Source organism: Bacillus rossius, chromosome 5 (genome assembly GCF_032445375.1).
Source record: "Bacillus rossius redtenbacheri isolate Brsri chromosome 5, Brsri_v3, whole genome shotgun sequence".
NCBI classification, from domain to species: domain Eukaryota; kingdom Metazoa; phylum Arthropoda; class Insecta; order Phasmatodea; family Bacillidae; genus Bacillus; species Bacillus rossius.
In genome coordinates, this window is record NC_086333.1 from 51385007 (window position 1) to 51404847 (window position 19841).

Genomic DNA, 19841 nt, shown 5'->3' on the forward strand with positions numbered 1-19841 from the left:
AGAAGGGTATATTCCTGCTATTACTGCGAAAACAACTGGACATTATGCTGTGGAAATATCGTCTAAGAAAAGTTACACTTTCCACACGCAGTGACGAAGTCAAGAATTCTGTTTGAGAGAGTCAGTTTAAAGATATCAAGGTACAGTACTAAAATAATACTACCATCTGTAAAAAAAAAATAATCAGTAAGAAATAATCCCGATTTGACAGAATGAGCAATTCAACAAAGAAAAAAAATATATATATATTGTTGGATATTTTCCGTGGTTTATAAAGAATGTCACATTGACAAAGGAAATAGTATATTCCGTTCTTTATAACCAATAAATTATTGGGCCTTGAGACAATAAACAGCTATAACATTGAAACGTTTTACGAATACATTTGTTATGGCATTTTTGATGCTAGTGAGAATCTCAAATCTCGATCTACATGCGCTGTGCAGAGCTTCAGAAAAAATCACGCGATTTGAAAACTGCTCAATATATCATAATTGTGTCTGTTTATTAAAATAATTTAAGGATACGCTGAGGGTGGATAGGTACATAGTTTGTTTCCTGATTTTGTTTTTTGACTGTATTTTTAGAAGAGTGAAAATGGCTAAAATTTGTGTTTATAGAATAAATATTATGCATGAAACACACAGTTAAAAATTTTTTGAAAGCACTCGAGGGACTTACATTTCACCTTTATCTTCATTTCTCCGCCATATAATGTTTATAGTTGCCCTATACACGACGAGAAGACTGAGTGCCTGATCAGAGCCTTGTTCTTAGAGGCGATACCGCGCCACAAGCACTAGCGAGAGTCGCACTTATCATCCCTTCTCATTAACACAAACACATCCCTGGCTGGGCCTGAATATTCGAGAGGGACTCCGGCTCCCTTGGCCTAATCTCGTGCTGCGCCACTGTGCTTACATATTATTATTTGGGTAATATTTTAATAATTTATTTTTAAACTGCAGCTTTGCAGGTATTAAAACTGATTGAACGAGTTATTTTCCGTATTGTATTATTAGTTGAGAAAATTACGATTCTAGAACGTTAAAATATAAGACAAGCGATGGGAACACTTTATCCATGAATTATTGTCCTTATTGTTGATGGTATTAAGGCGGAGAGGGAGAAATACGTTTTGCCTACGTTCCAGCGGGATTAGATTTTCATTGCTGTTAATAATTTCACATGTGTTGGACGCCGAATCGGCGCGTACTGTGTTGTTGTAACAAGAACAGTGTTTCTTTTCTTCATAATTTTTAATAAGGACGGAATAAAATATCCATAACAACCGAAAGACAAAAATTTCGTATGCAAGAAGATGCACAACTCAACTAACCACAAGTATGGCGTGTTGAGTTATGTGCACACGATCACTTATATGACATTCTTCGTAAAAGAGATCCAGTGTATATCTTTGTACACTTTAACGAGTCTAGTGATAAACAAGAACATTCGTGGAAGTATGTTTACTGACTTTTTGCATCTTCTAGGCTTACGTGTCTAACATATATGTGCAATATTTTGAATTCAATAATTCATGGCATCCTGTACGTGGCAGTACTTATGTGTAACAGATACCCTTTGATATGGAAGAAAAAACAAAAAGGTAAAAATTTAATTTAAATTTAATTTCTTTAATGGAATTTAGGATGACTGGGAACATAGCATAATCCAAAGTAAAATGCGCGGGACTTAGCAAAAAAAAAAAAATCTATCTGAAGCAGTGTTCTCAAAATTAAAGCACCACCAGTTGAGTACACTGTTAAAAATTTTCACTTTCAATCTACGAAGAATTATGGTTACAGATTATCCAGGGATCAACGTAAATTTGCAGGCACTGAGTTCACTTAGTTCAAACACGAATCCAAAAAAATATATTATTGGTATATTAACAAAACATTAAAAATCTAGTTAAGTCGACAGTAACAAAACTAATCGTGTGTCCAAATGCGCGTTTACCTTTGTTTAGAACGAAACGTACAACTCAGAAGTCGAAATACGGCGTTGTTTCCACGAATGTTAAGAAGAAATCTTCGTTTATTTCAGTTAAATGCTTCGTCGAAATGATGTAAATGTGCTATAATTTCTAACAGTGTACAAACTGACTCCCTAGAACCTTGACATGTCAAATTGTAGGCCATGTCGCATTTACCTCCCATTGACATAAGTAATGAACAACTTCACAGCTGCTAACAGTCGTTTCCCGTGGAATCTGGCGTACTTTCCTCTGAATGAAGTTATTGTTTTCGAATATGGTAAGTTGTGGTGTTGCTTTGCATTTTGGAGGCTTATAAGAATATGAAATATGAAGTTGTACAACTTTTCAGGGCTAAATATTTTCATGTGGATCAATTAGCATTTGCCGAATTAGTCACGTAACACGAAAATACTTTAGGCAAATGTACACTCCCTCAAAACGTATTCATTGAAACTAATTTAGCTCTATCTCTTGGATAAAATGTTTTAAAACTCCTTGCAACGCACCAAATTTTACATTGGAAATACTGCCTCTTTAGAGGTATGCTTTGCTGTAATTTACGGGAACTACATTGAACGGACGCTTTTGTATTGTAATGCATCTTTGTTTTGTAGCATGACGGGATGAAATTTTCGTCGACAGACACTCGGCAGACGGATCTCTGCATTGTTGGGAGGCTGGTGTAAATACAGCACACGAACAGTTGAAGCGCGGGAACCCGCTGTTGACACGAGGGGTGTCCAAAGGTGGGTTCCCCGGAAACACGATAGGCAGAGTGTTCTATGAGGCTCTCTCGACGACTGCAGTTCACCTGGACGACCAACGTTATTACAGGTCGTGCGATTGCAACAAAACTTGTGAAATTGGAACTCTCCGCAAGAAAATCTTCAAGAGCTAACTAAACATATCTTAACAATAAGGCAAAACTTTGGATCCTAAAAATAATAAATTGAAAATAGCTACCTTTCTCTCGTAAAGCTATAAAAATATTTCGTTTCACATTTGTTTGAAAATTAAACATTGAAAATTTTAAATTTTGTACTATGTTTGACAGTTTTTTTTTAATCCGAAGTATTTTTGTACTAGATATCCTTTGCATATATTGCTGTAAGTTAATTTTGTATCTAGTAGTGCTCACACAAAATAATGATTCAATTCTGTAATTATTTCGTTTCCACTGCGTAAAGAGAAACAGTTGATAAAGCAAATTAAAAAAAGGAGATAATCATTTAAAAATCATTGCGTGAACCTTTATACCGTGGAAAGCAGGAAATACTGGACTTAAAAACTTTTTTTATGTTTTTCAAACTAGGTTTAATCAGTGTTTTGTACCCAACATTAAGTAACAGATATTAGCGGTGACCGCGTGCCTGCCCAGATTTGACAGCCGTGACTTTGACTATCCTCTATGCTGGAGTAATTAACAGGAGGAGGTCAACATTCAAACATATCAAAAAAAAAAATTGGTTGCTGTAAAGTCGGTTTACGGACGATAGTTTAACGTGACAACGTCATAACAAAACATTTATGAAATGATTGATCCAGAAGAAAATGAAATATCATATTCGGCCTGAGACTGAGCCGTAATAGGTTTTTGCAACCAAACCATTTAGGCATAAAAATATTATATTCTTTGAGGAAGAAGTTTTTTTAATTTTTCTATCTTTTGTATGATAAAATCTACCTCTGCATACTTTTATGAATAAATTTGAATATTTTTTTATTGAATTATCACTATTTTGTATGGATACAAATAAGGAGTGAAATGAATTCTACAATTTAATTAATAAATGACCTTTTATTTGCATTCATTAATTCAAATATATTTCTTACTTTTGAAGTGTCGCGCGTGCCGTATTTATTTTCTGTCAACCTTTGGATTGGTAATCAGCGATTCTTACCGCACGGCCACGAGGCCATATTTAAATTTTTTTTTTCATATGTTATATATACAAATTATAAAAATTTTGTTTTGTGTTGTGGAAGTTTTGAACACGTATGTAGTCCGCCATGTTTATTTCTTATAGTGGTAGGCCGGAAATCAAAAATATATTGTCGGCTGCAAATCGGTGGACGATCGTTAAATGACATAATATTAATAATTCAAACGACGAAAATATGATTGAAAAGTCAAATCGATTGTTGTTCCAATCGAGTGGAAGAAAAATGCCACGCATGCGTACAATGAGCATAACAGGACACATCCGTAGTAGGACATCCGTAGTGGGAAAAATGTGCGTTACGGGAAACCTTTTCGTGCGTGCAGCCGGCGTTCATCGATTTATTAGACGTTGTCACGTCAAAATATGACTTTGGAATTTAACAACACGGTCAAAAAATCAAGAAATATGAATAGTTATAGAACAATGACATGTCCCCTAGTCTCTTCAATCTATATCTTTTGTATATTTATTTAAGAATATGTTGACCAGAAGTAGTTCAGTGTTCACTGAAATTCTAGAATTACACACTGAAATTATAAACAGCGAACCTTTAAGACACCAACCACGAACCCATGGTATACCTCCTATAATTTTTTTTAGGATACAGTAAAGTTTACAGCAGGAATGTTGCGTCCAAACAATTTTCATAAACATTTCGCTGTTATTTCTAGTACGCTAGCCAGAAAAATAAATATATGGTTAGAAAATTTAAAAAATTAGATTTCCAGTGTAACTCAGTAACAGTGCTATAAGACTTAAGAAGTATTTTAATGAACGCTTTCACGCTACCTTCGAATATTTACGTTTGCCAGCACCTAAACTACAACGAATGCATTTTTAAACAATAAAATCAAATTCAAGTGCACCAAAGACTCTTCTATTGAAACTGAAACGAAGTACACAAAAACTACTTAACAGGGTTAAGGCATATCAAATAACACATTTGCCATTGGAATAAATTTGGGTAGATTCAGTAGTCTATAGCTGTAACCGAATACATAGGGTTGCGTCCATCAGGGGCGTAGCCAGGGGGGGGGGGGGGTTAGGGGTTCTAAACCCGCCCCCCCCCCCCCTCTAGCCTAAATTATTTTTTTCTGAACTGAAAGCAGGTTAGCTAAAAGCCTGGGTGTCTTACTGCTATCACCGGTCACTGCACTGGAGGTGAAGAGTAAGCGAGCCCTACCGATTCTCCTTCCCTTCCCCTACCCCTGTCACGAGCAGAAGCTGTAAGTAGAGACCTGTAAAATTCGCGGATTCATTTAGCGATAGGATAGAGTCCAAATAATTTTGACATTATTTTGCTTCAGTGATTGGGCCACAGTTTATCTGAAGGACTCTGGGCCAATGAAAAATCTTTAACAGAAGAATTAGCGAATCACGATCATTCCATTCAACAGGTGTTACGAGTCGGTAACCAATCAGCAGATGTAATTTGCACGAGTGCGTAGAGGATCATGGAGTCTATCCTTTAGGGATTTGAAATCGCGTATTTTACAGTTCTCTAGCTATAAGGTTGTGACGCCGTGACGGGTCCCAAGCTTTCAAATATCTTACACCTATTGTATTTAACCAGCGCGGTAATTATAAGCAGGTGTTGACTGGGCTTCCAAAAGTGTAAGGATCTCTGTGTGTGTATAGAATTGAGACAACGACATGGTGTCATGTAACTCTTCAAGCTGAAGCTAATAATTGTTTCCTGGAATAGATCAGTTCTGCTGAAACCCAACCCTTTTTATTCCTTTTTTTTTGTATTGTCAAGCTACGAGCATTATTTATGATTTTGAGTGGACGTAAACAAGGCACTTGAATTGATAAAAATGTCTTTAATTAATTTCTTACTTCAGCACTCAAACAATTTTGTTATTAAAAATCTAATAATAATTTTACCATTAAAATATTTAAAGGGAAGTACCGAAAACTGCTAAAATAGCACTATTTTACAACATTAAAATACAAAATTTTTCCGGGGGTGGATCCCCGGACCCACCGCTTTATTAGGGGGGGGGGGAACCATGCTTCTTAACCCCCCCCCCCATACACAAATCCTGGCTACGCCATTGGCGTCCATTACACACACATCCCCACATCCCTTAGGAAATGCACCTACAATGTAAAGTACGCATTTGTAATGGAATACTTTTACTGGTAGCACCAGCTGCTAATAATTGGTCGTACTAATGTGCACGTAACCATTTTGAGTCGTGATATCTACGAATATTCAGCAAACCTAAAATAACAATGACAAATAAAAAAATTAATATAGCATGAATGATATGAATGTCACCGATCAAAATAAAAATATTTTTATGAATCTCAAATTATTAGAAATACTTAAAATGAGTATTAACTACCTTTTGGAAATTTTTTATTAACGTCTCTTTTCGGGTTATCTCTTATGCTTATAAAGTTTTAAACAAATCTCATGCAATATTATACACAAACAAAATAAAACACGATTCCGAAGCTAATGAATGAATGGACGCATCAATAGATGCGAGTGTCGCATCACCAGAAAACATCGATTTTTAGTGGACGTACGTAGGGATGCATCGGCGTCCCTTGTGAGGATTCAAAAGCAAAACAACCACTACGATGCACTTTTAGTGGACACCTTAGCTGAGGGATCCATTAGGTTAGTATTCGGATGCAGCTGATATGTTTTGAAACATTACATTTTTATGCGTGGCAGAGGCGGTCCTAGATTCTGCGGAAGCCTGGGCCATTTACGTTTTCAAGGTTCTAATATTATGGAGCAGGGCTTACCAGGGAGGGGTGGGAGGGGCTGGGTGTACAGAATATCCCCCTAATGAAAACGCCGGGACATTTTATAAACATAATAAACTCTCGAAAACAATGATTTAAGCCAACCTGGCACTATTTTTTTTTTATGTTAAGAAATTTTGATGTTATTTCTAAAAAAAATATACTCGAGTTAGTTTTATTAATGCTTACGATAAAATTCTGGATAAATCGCTTCATTATATGAGTCATTAAAATCTATGGAAGTTTTTATTACGTGAAATCATGTAAACTCAATTGAAATCGTTAAGGCATTGGATAGCACTTTAATTAGATGCTAATAAGATTTAAAAAATTATCGTTTTCCCATTAATGTTGTTATTTTTCACAGCAAAACTAAACAAACAAGGATGATAAAAAAATGGCTTACTTGGGACCTTGGAGCCGGCCCTGGTGTGTGTTGGGAAAACTTAATCCTATCCCCCCCCCCCCCCCACCGCAAACAAAAAAAAAATCCGTTTGCTGATCTCATTATATACTCACATCGCCTGTAAAAAATAGTCGATCATGGCATTGTTTCGTATTTGAAAATACGTGTGTTAATAACCATAAACCTTTTAAAAAAACTAATTTGTTAAATGTGAAACAACTGCTCTAAACTAACCTCTTATTCTGTCTCAAGTTAAGCACGTTCGGACGAGCAGGCCTGAGGTCCATTAGTACGTGGCGTGTCAACCTTGTAGCCTCCTTGTCTTATCTCGTGTGTTTGCAGTGTTCAGTGCGTGGGAAAAATAATCGAGACGAAGGTTTGCTAAGTGCGGAGAGTGATTGTAGGCGCGCCTTACATGACGATGCGTAGAGCCATGTATTTTTCGCTAAAATAAAAAATATATCTTTTTTTACACTTCAATAAGATATGCCCGCGCAAGCAATCGTTCCCTTGTGACTGGCGGCCGTCTGCAAAAGAAGCCATTGCCCTGTTTGGCCTGGACCATTCAGCACTCGTTTGCTTCCTACAAAGATTTAACACATGGCTGGTCTGGATATCTTTTCGCGAAAACTAGATAACCCTAAATTCATATTCATAACTAAATATTTAATTCTTTCTTAGAATTAGGTTTAGTAGGGGGCGAACATTCCCCCCTAAGTCAGCGCATATGTATGCGACTGGCTCATGTTTTTAAGTCATATAAAACTGTTTCTGAGTAACTTTGTAAATCTAAATGTATTTATTTTCTAATAATCTATTTTTTTTCTGGTTAAAGTACTGAAGGTTTGATGAAAATGGTTTGGACGCAAAATTCCTGCTGTAAACTTGCCTTTACCCTACAAATTTTTACTAGCGATGCCATTGGTTCGTGGTTAGTGTCTTAAAGATTCGCAATTCATAATTACAGGGTACGGTTATAGAATTGTGGTGAACACTGAACTTTATCTGCACTGTATTTTTTTGTGCAATTAAAACTGTAAAATTACAGTTATTTTTAATTTTTTTACATTTACATGAAAACAACTTCGTTACTACAAAATAGTTTTCGCAGTAATACTGGGTTCGGATTTTTACCCAAGCATTTTTACTTCCTGCTGTACCAGTACCTAAACCGTCCCCTGAATAGATTAATGTATTAACTGCACACATAAGTATAATAACAACAAAATAAAGTCAAATTATTGAATATTTGATTACCTTTGAATGAAAAATTAATAAAAACAAAACAAAATTATCTTATAAATTTTGTAAGAAATACTCAATATTATCTCGAAAAACGTACTTCAAGTATGCAAAAAAAACATAGTAATGCGTTGTAAAAAAGCTAAAATATCTCTCTTGTAGTATTACAAACTGCAACTTGGCAAATGGTTTCCAAAGGAATCTTTTGTAGAAGTTCAGAATTTTTTCTGTGTGGCCAACTCATTAAATAATCCACAAAAGAAGGCTGTGTGTGTATTGATTGAAGAGGCTAGGTGACACATTATAGTTCTGTAGCTATGGGTTCAACGGGTCGGAGGCTGGAGTGTACCCCAGCCATCGACACGGGCAGATGTCACGGGCGGATTGGTCGATAACATTCTCAGTGGCTGGCTATTGCCTTCCGGAGCATGAGGTTAAGGGACCAACCCGACACCATTCCTGGACCCTGAAAGGAAGTGTTTTATAATACGATTTTATAACAAATACGCATCCCAAATACACCAAACCTATTTATAATGTGTTATTTAAAAAAAATCATTGTGCAAAAGATCCCGGGTGTAATTTGAATTATTATGTGTAACTCTAAAACACCATTGTTCGTACAAAAACGTATTTGAAAATTCAACATTACTTTTAAATAACCGTACCTATTGTGCTGAAAATCGGCGGACGATCGTTAAATTACATAATATTAATAATTAAAACGACGAAAACATGATTCAAAAGTACAGTGAGCGTAACGGGACACATCGTAGTGGGACAATGTGCGTTACGGGACACTTTTCGTGCGTGCAGCCGGCGTTCATCGATTTATTAGACGTTGTCACGTCAAAAGGAAACAAAGTAAAGCACAAAATTAAATCATCAATTTATTAGTTACATTGGTAATACATTTAAACATGGTATAGTAATTGCAAAATAAATAGATGGCTGATAAGTCCTATGACCAAATTTTATAGGCCTTAAATATCCGTCAGTCACGTAAAAAATAAAAAAAACAAAATAAACAATATTATTACTGCAAAACTAAATTCAAGCTTTAAGCGTCAAACGAGCGTGAATTTGTAAATAAATATAGCTGAGGTGTACACAATTAGCTGTAAAATTGTCAGTTGAACGTGAGCGTTTTTTCAAACATGATTTTTGTTACCCAGGCCTCACTTGCCGACAGGCCTTATTACCCGCGGGTACCTTATACCTCCCACTTTTACTTGAAATAAAAATAATATATATCTTCATAAAGTAATTTAAGGGCAAAATAATATTCTTAATGAAACCTACGTTGATTAGAAAATGAATGTTCATAAATTAAAATGAGTAAACTTACATGTCATAGGAAATTCACACCTGTTAACCTAAATGGGATTGGAGATGGTTTTCCTTCACTTAAGATTTAAGTTTATTATGAGAACTACTACTAGCTTGAAAAATATACGTGTTTATTTCTCACGTTGTAAAAAAAATGTTGGTTACAACTTATCATAGTAGTATCATAAGTTAGTTATAAATTAACATATTTAAATATGCGAGTCAAATGATTTTGAACTCTTACAAAGAAATTAGCACAATTAATTCTCTGAATTATTAACATATCATAAATAAACTACAACCAAAATTCAGTAGTATCCATTTAGTTTCAAATTACTAGATTTTAAAACTAACTTACTAAGGATACTTCGATTTCGGTAATTTTAAAACTTCTCTGTATTTTTTTGAATAGTAAAACAAATGTATTATATTTATTGCAAGTGAAGTGTAGAAGATAAAAATATCCTAAAGTATTCACCAGGTTACATCATTTTAAAAATAAACTGCTGCTGTAATTTCATAAAATTTCAATATTTGGTTAAATGTACAGCAACATGTTTATCCTACTCCGACATGATTGCTTCGATCGGTAACTGCGTTGGCTTTTTTTCTGTAATCGCTTTGGGTATCATGAGTATGGAATAATGAATTATTTCTACTCATCTGTTAAAATTTTCACCAGAAATTTACGAGGAACGATGATTACAAATTATACAAGATTTACGGTTATCTTCGTAATTTTACGGTTGCCGAGTTCACGTAATTTGAACATGAATCAACAATAACAATAATATTATATGAATAATACATTCAAAAACGAGATGAGGAAACTGTGAAAACCATTTTTATCTTCGAATTGAGTAATTACCTGGTTTACAAATAAACTCAAAACTCAGAGGTCGGAATCCAGTTTAGTTTGCACAAAGATCCAGTTATTTGAAATTGCGAAGAACACTTCGTTTCTTTCAGGATAGTTCCTCGTAGTCAAGTCCGTTAATTTACAGCAATTTATACTGCAATTTCATGGTCACTTTTATACCCATGGGTATATCAGAAGGTGTAGCAGAATTTGAGCATCGTGAACACTGTTAAAAGATTTTCACCTTAAATTTACGAAGAACGCTGGCTAAAAATTATCCTGGGCTCTCCGTATTTTTACTGATGATCATCGAAAATGTACGGTACTGTGTCAACCTATTTTGAAAATTAATAAAAACAATAATAATCTTACTATACTAGCAAACCATTAAAAATGTTGTTTAAAATGCTGCAAGATCCTTCTTTCTAACTTCCTCGCTTGTGTTAATCTTGTTTACAGCGAAACATTAAACTCGAAGTAGTAGTTTCTACGAAGATCCGGCTGTCTGAGATTACGAAGTACACTTCGTTCATTCCAGGTTGATTGTTCGTTGAAAAGTCCGTAAATGTAGTGTTATTTCTAACAGTGTAGGGTGCGCTTCAACGAACACGGGCGGCGCGCGGACCGACATAGGTGCGCGCGCACCCCTCTATCGCCGCTCTTATCACCGCCCGTCTGCTATCAGCTCCATCGCCAACATCCCTCCGCTCCGCTGCCTGCCTAATCCTGGGCTTCATCCACTCCACTGCCTCGATGGATGTGAGCGCGCCGGGAGAGACTCGTCGACGCGAAAATTAGTCACTCGTCTGTGTCACGTCTTGAACTACACATACATCTACCAAAATTAGTGTCATAGCTAGGGACTGGAAAAATTCGCGGTTTTAATTACTTTTAGAGTAGACTCCATTGTCATGTGCACACTTGGGCCCGTTCATTGGCTCAGAGTTCTTCTCATAAATTGCGGGCCAATCATAGAAGCACGTCAAAGGTAAAGATGTTTGAATTATAACCTACCGCTGAATGAATTCGCGAAAGGACAATATAGGAAAGTCGCAAAAAAAACCTGAGACACGTTATGCAGTGCATTTTAGTGATGCTTGTGGTGGCATTAACACACAAACACACACACGCATATAAACTTACATGAACATCGGGGGACACATCAGGTGTATTGGTATGCCAAATAAAACTTTGTGCAAGTATACCTATCCTGTTATGCATTTTATGAACTTTAATAGTCACAAAAAGAAATAATAGTGACTTAAAAATTACGTTATAGTTATAGGATTTAACTATGAACAAAACAGTATTTTATAACAAAATAAAACGTGTTATTTAGCGTCACGATAAAGCGCGGTAAAGAAGTTTATAGGATCTTTTTTTTTTTTAATTTTCTTGGAAAATAATTATTGCAGTTAACCCTACAGTTTAGAAAATTATATGATTACTTGTTATTTGTTTAAGTAAGTGTTATAATAACTTTTAATACATAGATCAGTCCTTTGGTTTGGTTATTTAACACTAGGTTGGAATTTAAGATTTATTTTTTAAATTATAATTAAAAAAAACTTTTAAACATAATCCAAGTGATTGATAGGGTATTTTAAATATATGTATAACCATACGAAGAATAGTTAATGTTTGCTCATGCTGGCCTTCGGCAGCTTCGCCAATGCTTCGTGCGGCTTTCGGCCGCAGCTCCTCAGCAGCATTCGCGCAGCGTTTATTGGACAATATAGCTACCTAGCAAGACATTTCTTGTCAGTATGATTCCAACACTCAAAGACAAAACAATCACACAATTATATGTAAACATTCTTACATTTCCTGGACATTGATACCTAGGCCCAGGGAACCCAATCAACAAAGGTGAACCAGTAAACAGTGACTATAGAATAGTACAACGCCACGGCATACCATATGAAGACGCATCAACCATTGCAGACATTAGAAGAGCCGACACCCAAGCAATCAACGAATTCATCACATACCCATGGACAAATCTTAATTGGCATTCTGCTATTGGTGCTACTGGTCTGGGTATTAAATACTGCTTGGAAACTATCATCGGTGTACAATATTAAGACAAGAAAAAAACGAAGGAAACCGAACAGCCAATACGACAACTAAAAACTACAGACAAATACGCAACATCAACAAAGCCAAACAAAGTAAGAAAAGAACAAAACCAATTCGATTTCGACCAACAAGAAGGATACGATTAAACAGACAACAAAATGACAATGGGAGGAGGTGAACAACGACAAGCAGATGGCATCGAACAACCACAAACAGACCAAGCCCGAGCAGGATTCGGAGGAAATTCTACAGGAGGACCATCCTCATAGGAGGACAAGGTATGTTAACGCTATACAAAACCCCAATAGAAACGAAATCCATACATTTAATCAGACACGAAAGCCTACAAGACTATGGGGCACAAACACAGGCTCATTTGTCGATCTCCAATCAGACTTTCCTTTGGTATGGGAAATAGCAAGAGACTTATCATGGACATCCAGAGTAATAATCAACAATCAAACTGGCTTCGGAGGAAACAACCCTTAAGGAGGCTACGATAGACCTAGCAAAAACATTCAAAGATTCATGTGGACAAGTGCAATAAACAAACCATTCTTATACACGTACAAACCAAGCAAGGGAATACTCAAAGTCCACCCAACAAACACTCTGAAAATGAAACTAACATCCTCCAGCAGAAAAGTACCATACATAACAGCATTTACAAAAAAAACAGTAAATTATACAATCCAAAAACAGTAGCACAGGCAGGAGAACTAGAAACAATGGGACAATATACTAATACCACGGACTACATACAAACAATAGACACAGATTCTTCTGACCTTATGGCCGGTGTACTCGCATTCTGCTCCCAGATATGCGCCCTAATAGGGTAGGGTGGGAGTAACATTCCAGTTTTCTTTGATTAAACATTCCAGAGCTTTTAAATAAACAGAACTCTGAGGGATCGCTCCCTGTTGTTGATTGGGAGGGTATTAGAGCTTTGGCGCCGACCAGCGGCTGGGGCCACCAACCCAGCATAGTCGCTACCTCAGCCCCTTTACCACACTCAGCTAACCAGACAGTGGGCTGTGTCCTGAGACCTAAGACATTCTTAGCACTGTTGGCGACTTCCCTGATCTCCCACATCACGCTGGGACCCCTCAAAACATCCAGTGAACCCGTGGTCCGGTGGAGGCCTATCCAACCTCTGCTAGCTGTCCAGGCTAGTACCGGAGCTGTGTCGTCGCTCACCACGTCGACTCCGCATAAGGCTAGGGAACCCTTGGAGCCTGCTCCAAGCGATCGGAGCACCACTACCAAGTACGAGTCCTACCCAATCAGAATCCAGGGCCTTGGAGGAAACCTCAGCGGGACACCATTCAATCTTTCATGGATTCTTCCCGTACTACTACCAACTTGGCGTTGATTCGGAAGACCGTTCGCCAGCAGCTAACCGACTGCCACTCTTCAGAGTTACTCCAATGGAAGTCTCTCTTTGAATTACCCTCCGACCTGCCATACCTCGGCCCGGCAGATTTACAGCCGATTAAGGCCCGGAAGTGCCTGAACTCATCCGGCGGCGATCGCAGGAAGCCCTGGCTAGAAATTACAGACCAACTGTGCGTATGCTGGAGGGCCTCGGGGTTGCCTCGGTACCTCCTCCGACCACTGGACTAGGGGAACGTATCACACCTAGTCGAGGAGTTTACAGCTCTTTTTAAAGCCCGGGTGCACCCGAACACAGCGGCGCCTTTCTCACTCCGTCCATTACCATAGGCCTGTTCCATTCACTGTGGGGCAGTTTGGAGCCGAAACGCCGAGGCTCGGTAATCGAACCCCCCAGAAAGGTTTCAAACGCATCTGCTGTTGCTCGCAGATTCAGCCAATTCACCATTTCTGGTCCCATACATGCCATTGAGGTTGCACTGCTGCAGGGGTACGCCCGGCATTGTCCTCTTCAGCTAAGGCGATGCTATGACCAGATGTTGAGGCTACCCATCCCAACATGGTCACCATGATTCGCCCCCAACACCGGTGCCCACGTGGAGGCAGAGGATTGCTACTTGGTGCGGAGAGGCTATATATTCGCATCCTTACACCCATTCCGTGAACCTGTTGGATCATGTCTCGGATACTAGAGACGGCAACAGCTGCGGCACCTCAGGGGACAATCACCTTCCTCGCAGGGTCAGGTCCACTCCTACCCAACAATAGAAACAGATGGAACCATGCAATAAGGAGTATAATATGGAATGGAGGAAAAATGAGCATTCATTTAAAAACAATCAAACTTTCTACACCAGCCGTAATACAACCATCATTCCACATGGGAATATATCCAGTCAGATCTAACGGCACAGCTTCACCAGCCAATTTCGTATCATGCAGTGCATATTTCAGAATACAAACATAATTTGCAGTAGAAGTGCACTGGGACAATATGAATTGCCTCAACCAAGTCATGCCTCATACAGAACAACACTACAGGGACCTAAATAGATTCAGAATTAACGACGAAACAAATTGGGAGACCATAAAAAGATTACCAGTCGTGGAAAACACATTCACTGAAGAATGAACATTAAAAACACCCACAGAATCACCAAAGCCAACAGAAAAATGCAAGACACCACAAGATTTCGACTTCCACACAAGACAAATGAAACATGCATGTCCACAAACAATAATACGAGTTCCGTATAAAGTACAAGTTTCAGCCTATGTCCAGATCCTCAACCCTGAGATCCATGTCCTCCAGAAAGAAAAAAATCACCACCAAGAACCAGGAACAACCAAAGAGACCTCAAGATTAATAAGGTCATCCAAAAAATTAAAAATATATATTTTGTAACAATTAACTTTGTACATAAGCAAATAAATCATATGTGTAAAAAGGATTTAATTTGACCTTTCTTCATATTCCATTGCTTCCAAGTGAAATGCTCCATCCTGTCATCCCACTTACGACCTGGAGACATATTTTTATTTGCAAGCACAATAAATTGAGTCTTTAACAAAACATCATCAGCTTGATTCTTTCTGGCAATGTTAACCTTGTCACCAGAAAACAAACAACGTAAAGTGTCTCTAGCTGTGTCGTCAAAGTTAGATCATCAATTATAGCTAACCTACAATTTACAATTTCGTGAAAACCAAAATGTTTATATCTGTTATTTTTGTTAGAGTAACCAGTATTGATCCCTGCATCGGCCATCATGGTTATAAAAGTCGATTTATAAGCAGAAGGCGGATACACTATCCTAAAACAATTTTCTTGTCAATTTTTCCTGTCATGATATTATTTCAAGCAATCATAAAAATCAGTTTATTTCTTCAACATTATCATTAAACTTATAGGACAACAAATTACAAACCAAAAACATAGTTCCATCTACTGTAAGATAATAATCTTCAAAGCTACGATTAACAGCACTAAAAAACTTTACAAATAGGATAATCAACAAGATCACTTCTAAAATATTTAACAAGTTCCTCAAAACTAAAATTAGTTATAACAGTTTTTGCAGCTGAAATGCCTGCCTAAACCAATTTACGATTACAATTCATCAACTTATACTTTAACACCCACTAAGTAGTTTTCTGAAGTAAATGCAAAGGACTACAAACCTTTAACTTAAACACTCTTTATAGCATACTAACACGAACAAGCTGCTTCAACATACGATCTAGTTCCGACTTTCCAGTACATCGTCCAGAGACTTCTTGCTCTCCAGCACGTTGCCCCAAGTCTTCTTCACGTGCTGAACATAGGAATCCACCTGGCGAATGTACTGAACTAGAGATTTGTCGTGAGCCAATGCAGGATTCCTCAACTCGGCAGGGGAGATTACAGACTGAACTCGATGTTTCCACTAATCTTTGGTCGGAAGATCACTTCTGATGGATATACTTCCAACTTCACTACAAACTACCAATGTTCCCAGGCCCATCTGTTAATGAATGTCTCCCCTGACATTTTTGAAGAAATAGACAAATATTTCCTGTAAATATGACCACGACTGATCTCCGATGAGGTGGTGAGAATCGGAGGTTCTTCGTATGACATCGAGGTCATTGAGGATAGCATGCTGACACCATCTACCTGAGTAACTACAATTGTGGACGACATGGAAGTGTCCTTTATTTTGCGACTGTGTGCTAATACACGATGGAGAATCCTTCGTTTCGATGCTGGTAATGTCTCCCAAAAAGGATTTGAAAAATGCAACGAGACTCTTCAGGGGCATAGTAGGCAATAACATCGTGTAAGATGTAACATCTTCTAGTATTTGTAAGAACACTGGGCAACACTCTGTCAAGGTAATATCTAAGAGATGTTTCTTGACGCACCTCAAATGTCTGACATGTCTAATCCGAGATCCAGATACTCGGATTTTACAATATTCAATTCCATCTGATGTAGAAAACTGCATGGCGACTCAGACAAAGAAGAAATGATAGTAAAACATTCAATCATATACTTGCATATGGGTTCCTAGAACTTAAAATTCTTTCGTACACCATGCCGTAGAGATCGCTTCCTCTTCTCGACAGTGTTGACAGAAGGATGAGAAGTCACAGGCACAGGAACAGGTGAAGAACATCTCATCAGAACTCATCTTGCAACACTTCTTGACTGCAAATAAAAAGCCAAAAAATTCGTAGCATAACTCTCCATGAATTCAAAATCAGGTAATATCCTAACAATATCACATGTAGGCTAACCACACACAACTCTAGCTACAGGATCTCCATCCCGAATCTCCAAAGTATCAGTTATCATGGTAGTTGCTTACACCGTCCAATTTCACAAGACGACCAAGAAGCAACACTAACACCAGAAAGCATGTGAGTTATAACACTTTACAAAGAGTTACATTCAAAATCTTTCCAATAAATGAAATGATACTCTCATCTTAAAAAACAATTAACATTGACTTAAACTTAAAACTGATTATAAAACACAGGAAAACAACACCATCCAGTAAATGTTGGTTGCATACTATAATTCCCATTGGCTTTAAAATTCCAATATTCTGCAACCATACAATCTCTAATTATCAACCAACCATAAGGTCCTTTAACAGAAGACTTAACTTCGCAGCTCTTTGGCATATAAACATCATCTTCTTCAGGACCAACAACAAAATGACCAACAGTTGTATCGTACAAATGACCTCTGATTATACTCAAATTCCATTTACAGAAGGCATATTTCAAAACTATTGCTTATGAATTATGCAATCAAACAAAACAGTTTTCCAAATACACTTGAAATCCAAAAAAAAATATGTATTTCATTGCTTACACACTTTTCAAAAACCACCCTTACTTTCCTTTCCCACCCCTTAAAAATGAATTTACATACTTCTTGGTGAAATTTTACGGAACTGATGTTTAAAAAAAGAGGAGTATTGCTGTCTACATATTATTGTGAAAAAGTGTAAGGAAGATCACAGTGTGTCTACTACCTTTATGGAAACAAATTAAACTAGATCCCTGAACATGAAGTAAAGAAATCACATATCTACAAACTTTCAATGTTTTTAATGCTTATTCTTTTTAATAAAATATTCTTTTAAAAACTTTTGAAAAATATTTTATTGTTATTATCTAGAGAAGGTGCTCTTTATAAATATTAAATAAAAGTCTGAAAATATTATTTTTTGGTTTGCTTCATTCTTTTTGGTACCAGCTAAACAGCATTGCGATATCTCAGCAGTTTTATTACCAGCAGTTATTGTTAGGTTAGGCTAGCTGCATTTTAAATGCTGTAAATAGTTAGTTAGTATAATTAGTGACATTGAAAATACTTTACAGTGTTTTTCGGGGCAGCACCAAATACTTAAAAATACCATTTACAGAGTTAAAATTTTTTTCAGATGTGTACCTATCAATCACGGAATCATTTACGAAATACACGATTTACAAAAATTCAGATTTGAAGTTATGTATGTTTAAAGTTAGGCCATTTTTTCATGATCGTTAAGTCAATATATTTTTATAGATTGCCATAACTTGTTTTTATTACGAATACACTGCTTTAATACAAATGCATGTAGTGTAAATTAATTTCTGTACGACAAGTTTTAAAACGACGAGAGGATATCTGTGCAGAGATCGCCCATTGAAATAAACTGGAATTTGAATTCCGCGAGCGTTCTTCAGGCTGTGCCGCCAGAATTGCTGCAGTTGGGTGCCACCAGCGTTAGACATGTTAAAAGACCCCGAGTTTCCTATATTGTCTTAATAAAATTTCTGGTTTTCTTATAGTCTGTCTCACGCTTAATTTGCAGTACAGTATAAATTGTGCCAACTTTGCCAGATTGATACTGCCCGACTTGTTAACACTAAAAATGTTTTTTGTATATAATCTTTAAATATAATATGTATAAAGAATTAATTTTTAATATTTTTTATTTTAAAAGATTATAAATTAATGTTTATTTACAGCATTATTACTGTTGTACTCATTTTAACCAAAAATAATAATTCAAGTCTAACACCAATAATTTTTTCACTAGAGAAACTATATATAACAGTCGATCACTGTCACGAATAATGCATTCTATTAAATAACTCCTTATAAATAAAAAAATAATATTTAATTTGATGGTATTGATGAAATACAACAGGATAAATGTTTTTCCAGCATTCTAATTCCCAATTTTAACTAAAAAATAATTATTCAGACATATTTTGAAATTTTTTTATTGCGTTACAAAGTTGTGTCTAAAATATTTGTGCTCTATGGCGTATATCTGACAACAGAGCACACCCAAACAATGGCAGAGCTAATGGCAGAGAGAGTAAATGCTCCCTGCGCAAACTAAGGATCAGAAGCGCTATAGCGTTCATCATACAAATGTTTCTAGCCCCACAATTTTCAAAGAAAAAAAAAAGACTCCAAACGTTACAGGCCATAAATGTAGACGCGATCTGCACGTATCACATAAAATGGTAATTTTCATCGTACTGTCATGGTAAACCAACGGGTTATAAACCAGCGGGTTGATCACAAACACATACTTTACGGTTAAAGTTGCGGTAAAGAACGAAAGCTGGGGACCATACCGCAAGTTGAAGCAATGCGATTATGAACTCATCATTTTTCGTTAAACACCGAATAATATTGATGACGTTGTGACGGTATATATCATAATCTTTGAGTTGGGACACATACTTCTGACGGTATTTATCGCACCGATGCTACGTTATATAGCACGTGGGTATTATTTGGTGATGTGAGTAAGAGTAAGAGGTTAGCAATATAAATGAACTATAAAAAGT

General features: G+C 36.8%; 1 protein-coding gene across 3 annotated transcripts in view; it reads right to left on the bottom strand.

Annotated features, from left to right (window-relative positions):
• Window positions 1-19841, bottom strand: part of LOC134532363 (uncharacterized) — a 44321-nt gene that overhangs the window by 3176 nt on the left and 21304 nt on the right. The window contains exon 3 of one of the 3 annotated variants that reach the window (XM_063368797.1): window positions 17071-17187. The exons of 1 other annotated variant lie outside the window; for it this stretch is intronic. In XM_063368797.1, coding sequence (XP_063224867.1) covers window positions 17167-17187 — 21 coding nt within the window. In that variant the 3' untranslated portion in view covers window positions 17071-17166. Of the gene's footprint in view, window positions 1-17036; window positions 17188-19841 lie in introns of all 3 variants that reach the window. One more of the 3 variants, XM_063368796.1, reaches the window with a different exon arrangement.